The sequence below is a fragment of the Delphinapterus leucas genome, chromosome 4, assembly GCF_059928025.1.
Source record: "Delphinapterus leucas isolate spDelLeu-1000000601 "Yukka" chromosome 4, BTC_Dleu_Yukka2, whole genome shotgun sequence".
Lineage (NCBI taxonomy): Eukaryota > Metazoa > Chordata > Mammalia > Artiodactyla > Monodontidae > Delphinapterus > Delphinapterus leucas.
This window is the reverse complement of record NC_143132.1, coordinates 55,995,536-56,012,667: the sequence shown is the minus strand read 5'-3', so window position 1 is coordinate 56,012,667 and position 17,132 is coordinate 55,995,536. Positions and strand designations below refer to the sequence as shown.

Genomic DNA, 17,132 nt, shown 5'->3' with positions numbered 1-17,132 from the left:
GAAAAACTCAGAAAATAAAATATAAATAAGAAAATTTAAATCAACCATTGTTTTACTGCCTGGAGACATTGACCATTTTAAATATTTTAATGTATTTATAATTGTATCTTTTCAGTATATTCTTTCCAATATATTTCAAGATATATTTCATAGAAAAATATATATTTGTGTATTATATAAAATTATACATTTAAAATCAGAGAGAGTGTGTGTTTGTCCTTGGATATATATTTGCCTAGAAATATGTTGTGTATGTAATTTCTACATTGTTTCTTGTTTCTGCTAAATGTCATATTATATTCCTCAAATGTCTGTTATTATCTAAAATTTAAAATTTTTCAAATCTTTAGAGTTATACCAATCACACACAAAAAATTATGGAAAACTCTTTATAATTTTGTTTCTTCACATTTTTTAACAGGCAAATGGTGGGATTGATAACCCCAGCCAAACTTCAGATGAATAGATTACTGACCTATATGCACCAGGGATCCAAAAGCAAGAAAGTCTTTGTTGGGGAGGAAGTCAGGAAGTGTATTCTCAATTTGGGGTCTTCTGCATCCTCAAAATCAGAAAGTTTCTTGACTCAGCTGAGCTCTGCTAAATCAAATTCTGAATGAGCCATTACAGCTGTGTACATTTGCCAACGTATTTGCAACAGACATTTGCCAAAATTCTAAGCTTCTGATTTTTAAAATTTTTATTAGAAATAAATATCATCTAATGTCATAAGATTATAAGGGAAATGGTAATTAATTATAAATAAGCCAGCTGCCAAAAATTAAAAGCATGTTCTTTGTTATTTAAGGGAAATACAAAAATTCAGAGAATCAGGCCTTCCGGTGATGACCTGATGCATGAGTCTCTTTCATCCTTTGAGCTTTCGGTCAACCATAGAGACTGGAAAAGTAACACAGGAGAGGCAGATTCCGGTGTAGAGTATGTTTCAGAGACTAAAATTACGAAGAAGCCTATGCAGAAGAAAGTGAAACCTCAACAGTGGAGACATCCAGCCGCCCTGCTGGAAAATGTCAAACTAGCTGAGAGATCCCAGGTGTTTTTTTTTTTTCTTCTCTTATTCACAAATGTATAGTAATTCACTTTTCCAGGAATAGCATTCTGTAAGGGTTTTCCTTCATTTTCACATTTTTAAAGCACTCTTAATTATAGCATACACATTGTAATCTGAGTTTCCTGGACAAGGTCCCAATTTCTTTTTTTTTCTATATTCTCTCTTTTGGAGCAAAAGTCAGGTTGCTAATATCAGCACTGAAGGGCTCCTAAAGAACACCTCTGTGGGATAAAGATTTTAATCTGTATTTAAGAGAGAAATATTTGTATAGGATAAACCTGTAATCTTGAGGATTTTGCATTCAATGCTTTATAGCAAAAATGCTTAGCCAAATTTTACATAAGCAGTTATCCCTGTAGTCAAAGTTCTGGAAAAATGAGATGTGATGTTGATAATATAACTAAGTGCTGAGCTTGATTTTAATGAATGTACCACCCTAGAATTTCCACGTATCTAAGTGAGTTTGTTTCTTTTAAAAGGAATCATTACACTTTTATTCTTACAAGGTTACACTTATTTAATTCCTTTTTGAGAATCTGCCCTCAGATTCAGTATATAACAGTAACAACACTTACAACTGAGTGGGCATTTACCCTGTGCCAGATTCAGTGTTAAATGACTACAGATATTATCTCACTACCTTTTAAAAAATCTTTTATAAGCCAAAATTTATTGCCTAGTTTATCTGCCTTCTTAATCAAATTTGACTTCTAATGTCTTTTTACTGTTTCCAAAAATTAAATTCACCCTTAAAGGGTGAATATGGGGCACATGGAAAATATTCAAATGAGTTACCATAGGTTCTGAAAGCAAGAAACTAATTTGATTAGCAAATATCCACTGAGCCCTGTGTAAGATACTGTGTTAAGCATGGTGGGAGAAAAGATTTCAGGCATGGTTCTTTCAGAAGGAATTATTCTGAATAATAGTTACATTACAGAAATATCTCACACATTTGTGAGATATCTTTGTAATATCTTTGGAAAATGGTATGGATTCTTGAAAATCTTTAGTGATGGAGACTCATTACCTCCTAAGGCAGCCTTTCTCATTTCATTTTTGGGTAGCTCATTCTCTTAAAATATTTGAAATCCAGTTCCCTATAATTTTGAAACTTTGGCCCTAAGTCTTTTCTTGAGACTATAGAAGAAGCTAAGCTGAATCTGTCTACAATCTTCAGAATTTTACTTCGAATTATGTATCATATTTGAATGTAAAAATTCATCTGTTCAGCAGATACTCAACTTCTGCTATGTCTAAAAAACTTCATGCTTATAGTATAAAAAGTAGTTGCTATTACTTTATAGTTATATCTCCTTTAACCCCTGATTTCCATTCATTAGCTGTGGAATTTCAAGATTTGGGATTTGTAGGCCTATTTTATGGGTGGATTGCATGCTCCAAAAACAACGTACAAGTGATCGCAAAGTTGAAGTGAGCCCAGGTGTTAGAATAACACATTTTAGACTTTAAATATGGAGATTCACATAGGTATATGTGACTATATATATGTATATATATATAAAATCATCTATTATGTGCCATTCAGTATGCCAGCCAGCTACAGGGGATTCAACTATGAGCAAAATCACATATGGTCCCAAGCCCCCACTGAACTTATAGTCTAGTGATGGAGACAGACAATCCAATGATTATACAGACAAATGTGAACTGCTACTGTGGTAATTTTTGTGAAATAGTAGCATGAGTCCTTGTAATAGGAGATTTGACTCTGGGAGGACAGAGAAGTCTTCCCTGAAAAAGCAATGACATATAACTTTTAGGATTGAATTCCAGCTAAGTGGGTAAGAGGAGAGGAAGAGCATTTCCAATCAATGCAAACATCATTTGCTAATGAGGGAACATGTAATACAAAGTAACTTAAGAAGACAACTAAGCTATGGTGGGGCAGAGAGGGAAAAGGGGGCTGTGGTGTGATCAGAATCATGCAGGCCTATAGGCTTTGATAAGTGGTTTTGTATTTATCCTGAAAGCAACGGGAAACTACTGAAGGGTTTTAAGCAGGGAAGTGATGTGATCTTATTTTCCTTTAGAAAAGATTGCTTTGGTTGAGTATGAAAGATGGATTAGTAGAGAGCAGAGTGAATGTGGGCAGAGCAGTTAAAAGGCTATTGCAATGGCCCTGTGGGGAAATAACGGTGTGGGTGAGGGTGATCCTGTGGAGTGAAGAGGAGTGGATACTTTGTTCCTTGTGTGTTTGCCTTGAGGAGGGAGCACTGACCTGTTTGTTGAGATATTGGATGTAGATGGTCAGAGAAGCTGAATTCTGTTGAGAGGCTAACTCAACCAGGCAAAGGCCTAAAAAGTCCATTGACTTAATGACTTAGTGGTAATAGGGATGATCACAGGAAGAATTCTATTGTTGTTGGACTAGAGAGAATAGAAACCAGATTAGAATGGATTGATTAGCAAGTGGAAGGTAAAGAAATGAAGACATGTTGTACGTCAACTCTTGGGAAGATAAGTTTACCTCAGAAGATAGTCTATACTAAGAAAATCTGGAAGTGAAGTGGATAGATCAGAAGACTGTGAAATTTTTGATAAGAACTTGAAAAATGAATTTAGTCAGGTTTAAACTGCAATTCAAAAGGCTTTTGATTACTTGAGGATTATTTGCAGTACATTCTAATCTCCTATCCAGTTAACACAACAATAGGCATTACCACTTCCAGACAGAGGAAGTACAGGAAGTGTGATTAATTTTGATATTAGCCTAAGTAGATGGAATTAGGAAGACAGGCTAAACACTCCAACTAAATCTTATTATGTGTTCCAAAAGCTTGATAAAAATGGCTCTGGAATTAGCCAGTGTTTTACCTTATATATACCACAATTCAGCTCTCTTAATACAGGTAATTAATTAATTGTTCTTCCTAGAGAATTGTTTTATCACATACTTGAATTTCTCAGAAGATTCCACTTTTTTTATACTAATCCCCCCCCACCATTTCCTGAAGATGGGGCTTCCAATAAAAATAATGTATTTGTTTCCTACATCTGCAACTTTTAATTCCTTTGAATTTTCCCTTAGTTTCCTTGATTAATTCATTTCACTCAACAAACGTTTATTAAGCATTTACTCTGGGCTGGGTGCTGTGGACTCAGAGATAAATAAGACAGGTTTTGCCCTCAAGAAGTTGAGTCTACCTCTAGCCATTCCAATCAAAGGAGACCTTTCCCTGTATCATAAGTTTTTCATTCCAGTGGTTTCTCACCTTTTCAAGTATGAAGAAACACTTTTCAATATCAAAAAGCGACTGCATTTAGGTCTTTAATCCATTTGAGTTTATCTTTGTATATGTTGTTAGAGAACGTTCTAATTTCATTCCTTTACATGTAGCTGTCCAGTTTTCCCAGCACCACTCATTGAAGAGACTGTCTTTTCTCTATTGTATATTCTTGCCTCCTTTGTCAGTAATTGACCATAAATGCATGGGTTTATTTCTGGGTTTTCTATCCTGTTGCATTGATCTATGTGTCTGTCCTTGTGCCAGTACCATACTGTTTTGATTACTGTAGCTTTGTAGTACAGTCTGGAGTCAGGGAGCATGATTCCTCTAGCCTCTTTGTTCTTTCTCAAGATTGTTTTGGCTATTTGGAGTCTTGTGTTTCCATACAAATTAAAACATTTTTTGTTCCAGTTCTGTGAAAATGCCATTGGTAATTTGATAGGGATTGCATTGAATCTGTAGATTGCCTTGGGTAGTATGGTCATTTTAACAGTATTGATTCTTCCAATCCAAGAACATGATATATCTTTCCATTTGTTTGTGTCATCTTCAGCTTCTTTCATCAGTGTCTAATAGTTTCCAGAGTACAGACCTTTTGCCTGCTTAGGTATATTTATTCCTAGGTATTTTATTCTTTTTGATGTGACGGTAAGTTGGATTGTTTCCTTAATTTCTCTTTTTGATATTTCATTGTTAGTATATAGAAATGCAGCAGATTACTGCATATTAATTTTGTATCCTGCAACTTTACCAAATTCATAGATGAGCTCTAGTCATTTTCTGGTGGTGTCTTTAGGATTTTCTCTATATAGTATCATGCCATCTGCAAACAGTGAGTTTTACTTCTTCCTTTCCAATTTGGATTCCTTTTATTTCTTTTTCTTCTCTGATTGCTGTGGCTAGGACTTTCAAAACTATGTTGAATAAAAATGGTGAGAGTGGGTACCCTTGTCTTGTTCCTGATCTAAGAGGAAATGCTTTCAGGTTTTCACCATTGAGTAGGATGTTACCTGTGGGTCTGTCATATTTGGCCTTTATTATGTTGACATATGTTCCCTCTATGTCCACTTTCTGGAGAGTTTTTATCATAAATGGATGTTGAATTTTATCCAAAGCTTTTCCTGCATCTATTGAGATGATCATATGGTTTTTAGTTTTCAATTTGTTAATGTGGGGTGTATCACGTTGATTGATTTGCAGATATTGAAAATTCTTGCATCTCTGGGATAAATCCCAGTTGATCATGGTGTATGATCCCTTTAATTTATTGTTGGATTCAGTTTGCTAGTATTTTGTTGAGGATTTTTGCATCTATGTTCATCAGCGATATGGAACTGTAATTTTGTTTTGTGAGATCTTTGGTTTTGGTGTCAGAGTGATGCTGACCTCATAGAATGAGTTTGGAAGTGTTCCTTCCTCTGTAATTTTTTGTAATAGTTTCTAAAGATAGGTGTTAACTCTTCTTTAAATGTTCGATAGAATTCACCTGTGAAGCCACCTGTTCCTGGACTTTTGTTTGCTGGGAGTTTTTTAAATTACTGATTCAATTTCAGTACTGGTAATTGGTCTGTTCATATTTTCTATTTCTTCCTGGTTCAGTCTTGGGAGATTGTACCTTTCTAAGAATTTGTCCATTTTTTCTAGGTTGTTCATTTTAATGGTATATAGTTGTTCGTAGTAGTCTCATAATCCTTTGTATTTCTGTGGTGTCCATTTAATTTCTCCTTTTTCATTTCAGATTTTTTTGATTTGGGCCCTCTCCCTTTTTTTCTTGATGAGTCTGGCTAAAGGTTTATCAATTTTGTTTATCTTTTCAAAGAACCAGCTTTTAGTTTCATTTATCTTTTCTATTTTTTTTCTTTTAGTCTCTATTTCATTTATTTCTGCTCTGATCTTTATGATTTCTTTTCTTCTGTTAAACTTGGGTTGGTTTGTTCTTCTTTCTCTACTTCCCTTAGGTGGAAAGTCAGGTTATTTGAGATTTACCTTTCCGGAGGTAAGCTTGTATTGCTATAAACTTCCCTCCTAGAGCTGCTTTTTCTGTGTCCCATAGGTTTTGGATCATTGTGCTTTTGTTTTCATTTATCGCTAGGTATTTTTTGATTTCCTCTTTGATTTCTCCAGTGATCCACTAGCCGTTTAGTAGCATATTGTTTAGCCTCCACGTGTTTCTGTTTTTTGCAGTTTTTTCCTTGTAATTGATAATAAAATAAACTCAAAATGATTAAAGACCTAAATGTAAGACCAGATACTATAAAAATCCTAGAGGAAAACATAGGCAGAACACTCTTTGACATAAACCACAGCAATATTTTTTTTGACCTGTCCCCTATAGTAATGGGAACAAAAGCAAAAATAAATAAATGGAACCTAATTAAACTTAAAAGCTTTTGCACAGCAAAGGAAACAGTAAACAAAATGAAGGGACAACTTACAGAATGGGAGAAAATATTTGCAAATGATGCAACCAACAAGGGATTAATCTCCAAAATATAAAAGCAGCTTATACAGCTCAATATCAAAAAAACAAACAACCCGGTCAAAAAATGGCAGAAGATCTAACTACTGTATACATTTCTCCACAGTAGACATACAGAAAGCCAACAGGTACATGAAAAGATGCTCAATATCACTAAACATTAGGGAAATGCAAATCAAAACCATAATGAGATATCACCTTACACCTGTCAGAATGGCTGTCATCAAAAAACCCACAAATAACAAATATTGGTGAGAAAAGGGAATGCTTGTACACTGTTGGTGGGAATGTAAATTGGTGCATTCACTGTGGAAAACAGTATGGAGGTTTCTCAAAAAACTAAAAATAGAGCTACCTCATGACCCAGCAGTTCCACTCCTGGATATATATTCGAAAAAACCAAAACACTACTTTGAAAAGATACAAGCCACCCCAATGTTCATAGCAGCATTATTTACAATTGCCAAGATATGGAAGCAACCTAAGTGTCCATCAACAGATGAATGGCTAAAGAGGAGGTGGTTCATATATATACAATGGAATACTACTCTGCCATAAAAAAGAATGAAATGTTGCCATTTGCAGCAACATGGATGGACTTTGAGGGCATTATGCTATGAGAAATAAGGCAGACAGAGAAAGACAAATACTGTATGATATCACTTATATGTGGAATCAAACAATACAACAAACTAGTGAGTATAACAAAATAGAAGCAGACTCACAGATATAGAGAACAAGCTAGTGGTTATCAGTGGGGAAAGGGAAAGGGGGGCAATATAGGTGTAGGGAATTAAGAGGTACAAACCACTAATGTATAAAATAAGCTACAAGGATATATTGTACAATACTGGGAATATAGCCAATATGTTATAAAATGTATGTTGAAACTGTCAAAAATTTTTTTTAAATGACTGCAGACATCTCACATGATACTAGGCATATTCAGTATCTACTGATTAAGAACAATATAATAGGGACTTCCCTGGTGGCACAGTGGTTAAGAATCTGCCTGCCAATGCAGGGGACACGGGTTCAAGCCCTGGTCCAGGAAGATCCCACATGCTGTGGAGCAACTAAGCCCGTGCACCACAACTACTGAGCCTGCGCTCTAGAGCCTGCGAGCCACAACTACTGAGCCTGTGTGCCACAACTACTGAAGCCCATGCGCCTAGAGCCTGTGCTCTGCAACAAGAGAAGCCACTGCAATGAGAAGCCTGCACACGGCAATGAAGAGTAGCCCCTGCTCACTGCAACTAGAGAAAGCCTGCTCACAGCAACAAAGACTCAACGCAGTCAAAAATAAATAAATAAAATAAATAAATTTATTTAAAAAATAATAAAATAAAAGAAAGCCATCATAGATATTTTGAAATGAATATATATCTTATTTCCCCCAGCGACATCGGCATAAATTTTAAGAACAACGTATATATCCATATGAGACATTATATATTCAGTATATAGACAGTAATTCATGCAGATTCTTTGCAAAATACTACAAGCCCTTTGCTTCACCATTGAGCACTATAATCTACACCACACATTTCATACTTAACTTGCATTATAATATTATGTTGTTGTTGTTTTCTATTATTTAGCCTTCACATGTGAATATCTAAGTCATACTTCTTGAAGGCAAAGATCAAAAAATGAGTTTCCTCTGTTTATCCTACAGAAGTCAGCAGTTACTAGAGGCTGAAGAAGGAAAGAGTGAAGGTGGTTTAATGTGTACCACTGATTGCTACTAATCCTTGTATACTTTTTGTTAATACCTTGCTATAGGCCTCTTCCTGGGAAATGAAGAGGAAGCAGAGACAAAACCCTGTGCAGGAATGTCAGGCTCTGATTGAAGTTGAAACCAGCAACAGCAATTTGGATATAATCCAGGTGAGATAAACTTTACTGACTAAATGACACCTTGAAATTTATTCACATCCATAAAGATGAGAGGAATCCAAGAAGCATTTCACATTAGTGCCTCAAGTAATGGAAACGTTTAATTGAATAACCTAGTTTTTAGGTGAAGAAACAAGACTCAGAAAGTTTGTTGCTTGCCCAAAGCTACAGAAACTAGTAAAAATACAACTGGAACTTATACCTCCTGACCACTAGTCCATAATGCTTTTAATTTTAGTTATCAGGGTGAGAAAGCTTTAATATTATGTTAATGTGTATGTGTGTGTATATATAAAACTGAAAGTTCATCTCAAAACCTGCATGCCCAAATCCAAAGCCTCTGAACCTTTCTGTAATTCACAGTGTGGATTCTCACCAGAAAGTATAATTGTAATCTGGCTTAAATTAGGCCACTGCCTTAAGTCCTGCTAAGAGAAGTCTTTTCAAGAAATATGGACATACTTTCCATTTACTTCTGTAGATTGTGTATCCCTGATTCTAACTTGGTAGTCAATTTCAAAGACCTACATATCTGGACTACTGTACCCTAGACCCCAGCAGAGTTGCCTTCCCTCACTGAACCAAGTGTAAAAGCCCTTAGCATATAGGAAGAATCGACTCAAGGAATATGAGCAACACTTCATCTGTGAAGCCATGTTAAAGACACCGTCCATTATGTTATAGAGAGCCCTTTGTGTTATAATAAAAAGGTTCATTTGACTGTTTAAATTTAATATCAGGAAAAAATCAATTTCATATTTTCTTTTATCGGAATATGAATTTATTACTCACTGTGTTTCTCTTTATACCTCAGTTGCCAATAAGCTTATAACTAAATTTCAATTGAAATAAGAATAACTATAGTTGCCATGATTGTTGTTACTTTCTGACATAATAATATAAGTGAGAGTATTCAGAAAAAGGCCTGTGTCATTATACATGTCTTAAGGTAAATTACCTCAAAATGCTATTTAGGATTGTGGATTAAGTTTCAATTATAAATGAGCCAATGAGGAGCATAATGTCTTCTGACTTTAGCCTAATTTATGTGCTCTTCAGCAAAACAATATTGTCACAAGGCACATGATATAACAGTAATGGAGGTTTTATTTTTAAAAGTTTTCATTATGGAACATTTCAGACATAGCACAGTCAACCCGAATGTACCCATTTCCCAGCTCCAACAATTATCAACTCATGGCTGGTCTTGTTTCATCTGTATCCTCCCCCTCCCTTGCCACCCTCATTACTCCCAACCATCATATCATTTCATCCATCATTATAATTGGTTTAAGAAGGTATCTGAAGTGATGTTGAAAAGCTCTAGGAGTGAGTGATTTGTGAATGAGAATTTATTGACAGTTAAATCCAGGATGTGAAGAAAGTGAGCACCAACATGTTTCCAAAAGGAAAAGGGTCAAACTTTAATCAGAGGCCAGAAGACTACAACTGGTGTTGTCAATAACTTAACCTCTTTACCTCTTTGAAGCCAAATGTGATATAACTGTACCTGTGAATATTACTAGTCACGACCTGCTTTGCAGAATCTTCAAAGTCTTTGTGTGTTTTTCATGTAGCCATTGCTTTGTCACCTCCCTAAGCTTTGCATGCAGCTTTTAGCAAGTGCTTTTTCACAAATTAGGTATGACATTTATATTAAATTTTTTGCTGTCTTTTTATGTAATATTTCTCAAGTTCTTATGTTACTTGTGTGAATGTGTGTGGTGTGATTTATTTGTGTTCTATGATCCTGACAGGAGGTCTGTTTTCAAATTCATGGTATCTAATTAATTTGGACAAATACTGTACATTATCCAGTAATGCCCATTAATTTTTCTGTTTGGCTGCGGTTGCAGCAGTTCAAGTAGGAAATAATTGCTTCTGAATGCTTGTCTGCCTGGACTTCTTAAACTCAGAAATTAAAAAAAGATTGTTCTTAACCCCTGGGCTCCTCCCCAATTATCAGCTAACTGTGGTGCTTGTGTTGTGTATGTGTGTGTGCATGTGCTTTAATTCTGACCCTGCACCTGTCAAATTTAAAGAAGGAGGGTATGCAGGGCTGCAAGAGGTTATCACTTAAGGAAGAGCAATTGGCTACCCACCACCTGCTGCAATTAGGTGCTTTTTATTATTTTGGTGAATCTACTGCAGCCCAGGATCTTATTTTCAGATGTAATAGGCTCCAAAATATATGTTCAGCTCCACAAACAAAGTCCATCTCACAGGAATGACTTCACATTATCCAAACTCCCAAGACTGTCATATTATATCATAACAGCAGTTTAGTCATTTAAAAGATAAATCCAGCCTCAGTCCACTTGGGAGTTACATTCTGACTTTCATCGTGTATTCTTTCCCTTTATACCAGTCTGCATGGGTTGGCCAGTTACAGTCTGATGGTGCTGGTGAGCTATGTGCCTGAATATTTAAAGGGCTTCCAGCTAAGACAGCCCACTGTGTCCATCTCCCTGCATGGGATGACAGGGTTGATGTTACCAACTGGAACTGTAACATTAAAAGGGCACTGGCCCAGCACCCTCATCCTGTGCCTCCCTGTGCTCTTCTGAGTGTGTTTTTTTCACATTATATGGAGAACATCTCTATTCCGGTCAGCACGTTCTTACTTTTGTGTATTGTTAATGTCTGTCAGTCTGCCTTTGGAAAGGATTTTTTTTCATATTAGGGCATTTCATTTCCCTCTCTTCCAAGTTTCAGGCACATGTCACTCTGGCTCTTGTACCAACAGTTGTGCGATTTCAAGTGAAATGATAAGAGTATTGATTACTTTTCAGATTTATATTGAATCTGACCACTGCTGATTATTTCAGCTATACTGTCGTATAATCTCCAAGATCACCTCATCTGCTGTGGCTCAGGGTTATAACAGTTTGATCTGTTTTCCTAACTTCTTCCTCCTCCTACTCCCCTTAACCATTTTTTATTGGGGGGGGGGTGTCAGATTTTATTGCAATAATAAAATTGAATTTTTATTCTAATTGAGCTTCTCTTCAAAAATCAGTTAGGGTTTTACTTTATTTTTAAACATCTTTATTGGAGTATAATTGCTTTACAATGGTGTGTTAGTTTCTGCTGTATAACAAAGTAAATCAGATATACATATACATATATCCCCATGTCTCCTCCCTCTTGTGTCTCCCTCCCTCCCACCCTCCCTATCCCACCCCTCTGGGTGGTTACAAAGCACCGAGCTGATCTCCCTGTGCTATGTGGCTGCTTCCCACTAGCTATCTATTTTACATTTGAAAAATACTACAAATAACTCAATAACTACAAATAACTCAACTTCGTTTCTTTTTATGGCTGAGTAATATTCCATTGTGCCACATCTTCTTTATCCATTCATCTGTTGAGGGACAATTAGGTTGCTTCAATGTCCTGGCTATTGTAAATAGAGCTGCAATGAACATTTTGGTACATGACTCTTTTTGAATTATGGTTTTCTCAGGGTATATGCCCAGTAGTGGGATTGCTGGGTCGTATGGTAATTCTATTTGTAGTTTTTTAAGGAACCTCCATACTGTTCTCCATAGTGGCTGTATCAATTTACATTCCCACCAACAGTGCAAGAGTGTTCCCTTTTCTCCACACCCTCTCCAGCATTTATTGTTTCTAGATTTTTTGATGATGGCCATTCTGACTGGTGTGAGACGATACCTCATTGTAGTTTTGATTTGCATTTCTCTAATGATTAATGATGTTGAGCATTCTTTCATGCAATTGTTGGCAGTCTGTATATCTTCTTTGCAGAAATGTCTATTTAGGTCTTCTGCCCATTTTTGGATTGTGTTGTTTTTTTGTTACTGAGCTGCATGAGCTGCTTGTAAATTTTGGAGATTAATCCTTTGTCAGTTTGCTTCATTTGCAAATATTTTCTCCCACTCTGAGGGTTGTCTTTTGGTCTTGTTTATGGTTTCCTTTGCTGTGCAAAAGCTTTGAAGTTTCATTAGGTCCCATTTGTTTATTTTTGTTTTTATGTCCATTTCTCGAGGAGGTGGGTCAAAAAGGATCTTGCTGTGATTTATGTCATAGAGTGTTCTGCCTATGTTTTCCTCTAAGAATTTCATAGTGTCTGGCCTTACATTTAGGTCTTTAATCCATTTTGAGTTTATTTTTGTGTATGGTGTTAGGGAGTGTTCTAATTTCATACTTTTACATGTACCTGTCCAGTTTTTCCAGCACCACTTATTGAAGAGGCTGTCTTTTCTCCACTGTATATTCTTGCCTCCTTTATCAAAGATAAGGTGACCATATGTGCGTGGGTTTATCTCTGGGCTTTCTATCCTGTTCCATTAATCTATCTTTCTGTTTTTGTGCCAGTACCATACTGTCTTGATTACTGTAGCTTTGTAGTATAGTCTGAAGTCAGGGAGCCTGATTCCTCCAGCTCCATTTTTCGTTCTCAAGATTGCTTTGGCTATTTGGGGTCTTTTGTGTTTCCATACAAATTGTGAAGTTTTTTTGTTCTAGTTCTGTGAAAAATGCCAGTGATAGTTTGATAGGGATTGCATTGAATCTGTAGATTGCTTTGGGGAGTAGAGTCATTTTCACAATGTTGATTCTTCCCATCCGAGAACATGGTATATGTCTCCATCTGTTGGTATCATTTTTAATTTCTTTCATCAGTGTCTTATAATTTTCTGCATATAGGTCTTCTGTCTCCTTAGGTAGGTTTATTCCTAGATATTTTATTCTTTTTGTTGCAGTGGTAAATGGGAGTGTTTTCTTAATTTCACTTTCAGGTTTTTCATCATTAGTGTATAAGAATGCCAGAGATTTCTGTGCATTAATTTTGTATCCTGCTACTTTACCAGATTCATTGATTAGCTCTAGTAGTTTTCTGGTAGCATCTTTAGGATTCTCTATGTATAGTATCATGTCATCTGCAAACAGTGACAGTTTAACTTCTTCTTTTCCAATTAGGATTCCTTTTATTTCTTTTTTTTTCTCTGATTGCTGTGGCTAAAACTTCCAAAACTATGTTGAATAAGAGTGGTGAGAGTGGGCAACCTTGTCTTGTTCCTGATCTTAGTGGAAATGGTTTCAGTATTTCACCATTGAGGACGACGTTGGCTGTGGGTTTGTCATATATGGCCTTTACCATGTTGAGGAAAGTTCCCTCTATGCCTACTTTCTGCAGCTTTTTATCATAAATGGGTGTTGAATTTTGTCGAAAGCTTTCTCTGCATCTATTGAGATGATCATATGGTTTTTCTCCTTCAATTTGTTAGTATGGTGTATCACATTGATTGATTTGCATATATTGAAGAATCCTTGCATTTCTGGGATAAACCCCACTTGATCATGGTGTATGATCCTTTTAATGTGTTGTTGGATTCTGTTTGCTAGTATTTTGTTGAGGATTTTTGCATCTATGTTCATCAGTGATATTGGCCTGTAGTTTTCCTTCTTTGTGGCATCTTTGTCTGGTTTTGGTATCAGGGTGATGGTGGCCTCGTAGAATGAGTTTGGGAGTGTTCCTCCCTCTGCTATATTTTGGAAGAGTTTGAGAAGGTTAGGTGTTAGCTCTTCTCTAAATGTTTGATAGAATTCGCCTGTGAAGCCATCTGGTCCTGGGCTTTTGTTTGTTGGAAGATTTTTAATCACAGTTTCAATTTCAGTGCTTGTGATTGGTCTGTTCATATTTTCTATCTCTTCCTAGTTTAGTCTCAGCAGGTTGTGCATTTCTAAGAATTTGTCCATTTCTTCCAGGTTGTCCATTTTATTGGCATAGAGTTGCTTGTAGTAATCTCTCATGATCCTTTGTATTTCTGCAGTGTCAGTTGTCACTTCTCCTTTTTTTTTTTTTTTTTTTTTTTTTTTGCAGTATGTGGGCCTCTCACTGTTGTGGCCTCTCCCGTTGCAGAGCACAGCCTCCGGATGCTCAGGCTCAGCAGCCATGGCTCACGGGCCCAGCCGCTCCACGGCGTGTGGGATCCTCCCGGACCGGGACATGAACCCGTGTCCCCTGCATCAGCAGGCGGACTCTCAACCACTGCACCACAGGGAAGCCCTACTTCTCCTTTTTCATTTCTAATTCTATTGATTTGAATCTTCTCCCTTTTCTTCTTGATGAGTCTGGCTAATGGTTTATCAATTTTGTTTATCTTCTCAAAGAACCAGCTTTTTGTTTTATTGATCTTTGCTATCGTTTTCTTCATTTCTTTTTCATTTATTTCTGATCTGATCTTTATGATTTCTTTCCTTCTGCTAACTTTGGCATTTTTTTGTTCTTCTTTCTCTAATTGCTTTAGGTGCAAGGTTAGGTCATTTATTCGGGATGTTTCCAGTTTCTTAAGGTAGGATTGTATTGCTATAAACTTCCCTCTTAGAACTGCTTTTGCTGCATCCCATAGGTTTTGGGTCATCGTGTCTCCATTGTCATTTGTTTCTAGGTATTTTTTGATTTCCTCTTTGATTTCTTCAGTGATCACTTCATTATTAAGTAGTGTATTGTTTAGCCTCCATGTGTTTGTATTTTTTACAGATCTTTTCCTGTAATTGGTATCTAGTCTCATAGCATTGTGGTTGGAAAAGGTACTTGATACGATTTCAATTTTCTTAAATTTACCAATGCTAGATTTGTGACCCAAGATATGATCTATCCTGGAGAATGTTCCATGAGCACTTGAGAAAAATGTGTATTCTGTTATTTTTGGATGGAATGTCCTATAAATATCAATTAAGTCCATCTTGTTTAATGTGTCATTTAAAGCTTGTGTTTCCTTATTTATTTTCCTTTTGGATGACCTGTCCATTGGTGAAAGTGGGGTGTTAAAGTCTCCTACGATAAATGTGTTACTGTCGATTTCCCCTTTTATGGCTGTTAGTATTTGCCTTATGTGTTGAGGTGCTCCTGTGTTGGGTGGGTGAATAAATATTTACAATTGTTATATCTTCTTCTTGTATCGATCCCTTGATCATTATGTAGTGTCCTTCTTTGTCTCTTCTAATAGTCTTTATTTTAAAGTCTATTTTGTCTGATATGAGAATTGCTACTCCAGCTTTCTTTTGATTTTCATTTGCATGGAATATCTTTTTCCATGTCCTCACTTTCAGTCTGTATGTGTCCCGAGGTCTGAAGTGGGTCTCTTGTAGACAGCCTATATACAGGTATTCTTTTTGTATCCTTTCAGCTAGTCTGTGTCTTTTGGTGGGAACATTTAATCCATTTACATTTAAGGTAATTATCAATATGTATGTTCCTATTCCCATTTTCTTAATTGTTTTGGATTTGTTATTGTAGGTCTTTTCCTTCTCTTGTGTTTTTTGCCTAGAGAAGTTCCTGTAGCATTTGTTGTAAAGCTGGTTTGGTGGTGCTGAACTCTCTCAGCTTTTGCTTGTCTGTAAAGGTTTTAATTTCTCCATCAAATCTGAATGAGATCCTTGCTGGGTAGAGTAATCTTGGTTGTAGGTTTTTCTCCTTCATCGCTTTAAGTATGTCCTGCCACTCCCTTCTGGCTTGCAGAGTTTCTGCTGAAAGATTAGCTGTTAACCTTATGGGGATTCCCTTGTGTGTTATTTGTTGTTTTTCCCTTGCTGCTTTTAATATGTTTTCTTTGTACTTAATTTTTGATAGTTTGATTAATATGTGTCTTGGCGTGTTTCTCCTTGGATTTATCCTGTATGGGACTCTCTGTGCTTCCTGGACTTGATTAACTATTTCCTTTCCCATATTAGGGAAGTTTTCAACTATAATCTCTTCAAATATTTTCTCAGTCCCTTTCTTTTTCTCTTCTTCTTCTGGGACCCCTGTAATTCGAATGTTGGTGCATTTACTGTTGTCTCAGAGGTCTCTGAGACTGTCCTCAGTTCTTTTCATTCTTTTTTCTTTATTCTGCTCTGCAGTAGTTATTTCCACTATATTATCTTCCAGGTCACTTATCCGTTCTTCTGCCTCAGTTATTCTGCTATTGATCCCATCTAGAGTATTTTTAATTTTATTTATTCTGTTGTTCCTCATTGCTTGTTTCCTCTTTAGTTCTTCTAGGTCCTTGGTAAATGTTTCTTGCATCTTGTCTATTCTATTTCCAAGATTTTGGATCATCTTCACTATCATTATTCTGAATTCTTTTTCAGGTAGACTGCCTATTTCCTATTCATTTGTTAGGTCTGGTGGGTTTTTACCTTGTTCCTTCATCTGCTGTGTGTTTTTCTGTCTTCTCATTTTGCTTATCTTACTGTGTTTGGGGTCTCCTTTTAGCAGGCTGCAGATTCATAGTTCCCATTGTTTTTGGTATCTGTCCCCAGTGGCTAAGGTTGGTTCAGTGGGTTGTGTAGGCTTCTTGGTGGAGGGGACTCGTGCCTGTGTTCTGGTGCATGAGGCTGGATCTTGTCTTTCTGGTGGGCAGGTCCACGTCTGGTGGTGTGTTTTGGGGTGTCTGTGGCCTTATTATGATTTTAGACGGCCTCT

General features: G+C 36.4%; 1 protein-coding gene across 1 annotated transcript in view; it reads left to right on the top strand.

Annotated features, from left to right (window-relative positions):
- Positions 1–17,132, top strand: part of MORC1 (MORC family CW-type zinc finger 1) — a gene marked incomplete at its 5' end in the record, with an annotated part of 179,692 nt that overhangs the window by 124,782 nt on the left and 37,778 nt on the right. The window contains 2 exon segments of the mRNA XM_089909893.1: positions 809–1,054; positions 8,588–8,692. Of these exon segments, the coding sequence (XP_089766019.1) occupies positions 809–1,054; positions 8,588–8,692 (351 nt within the window).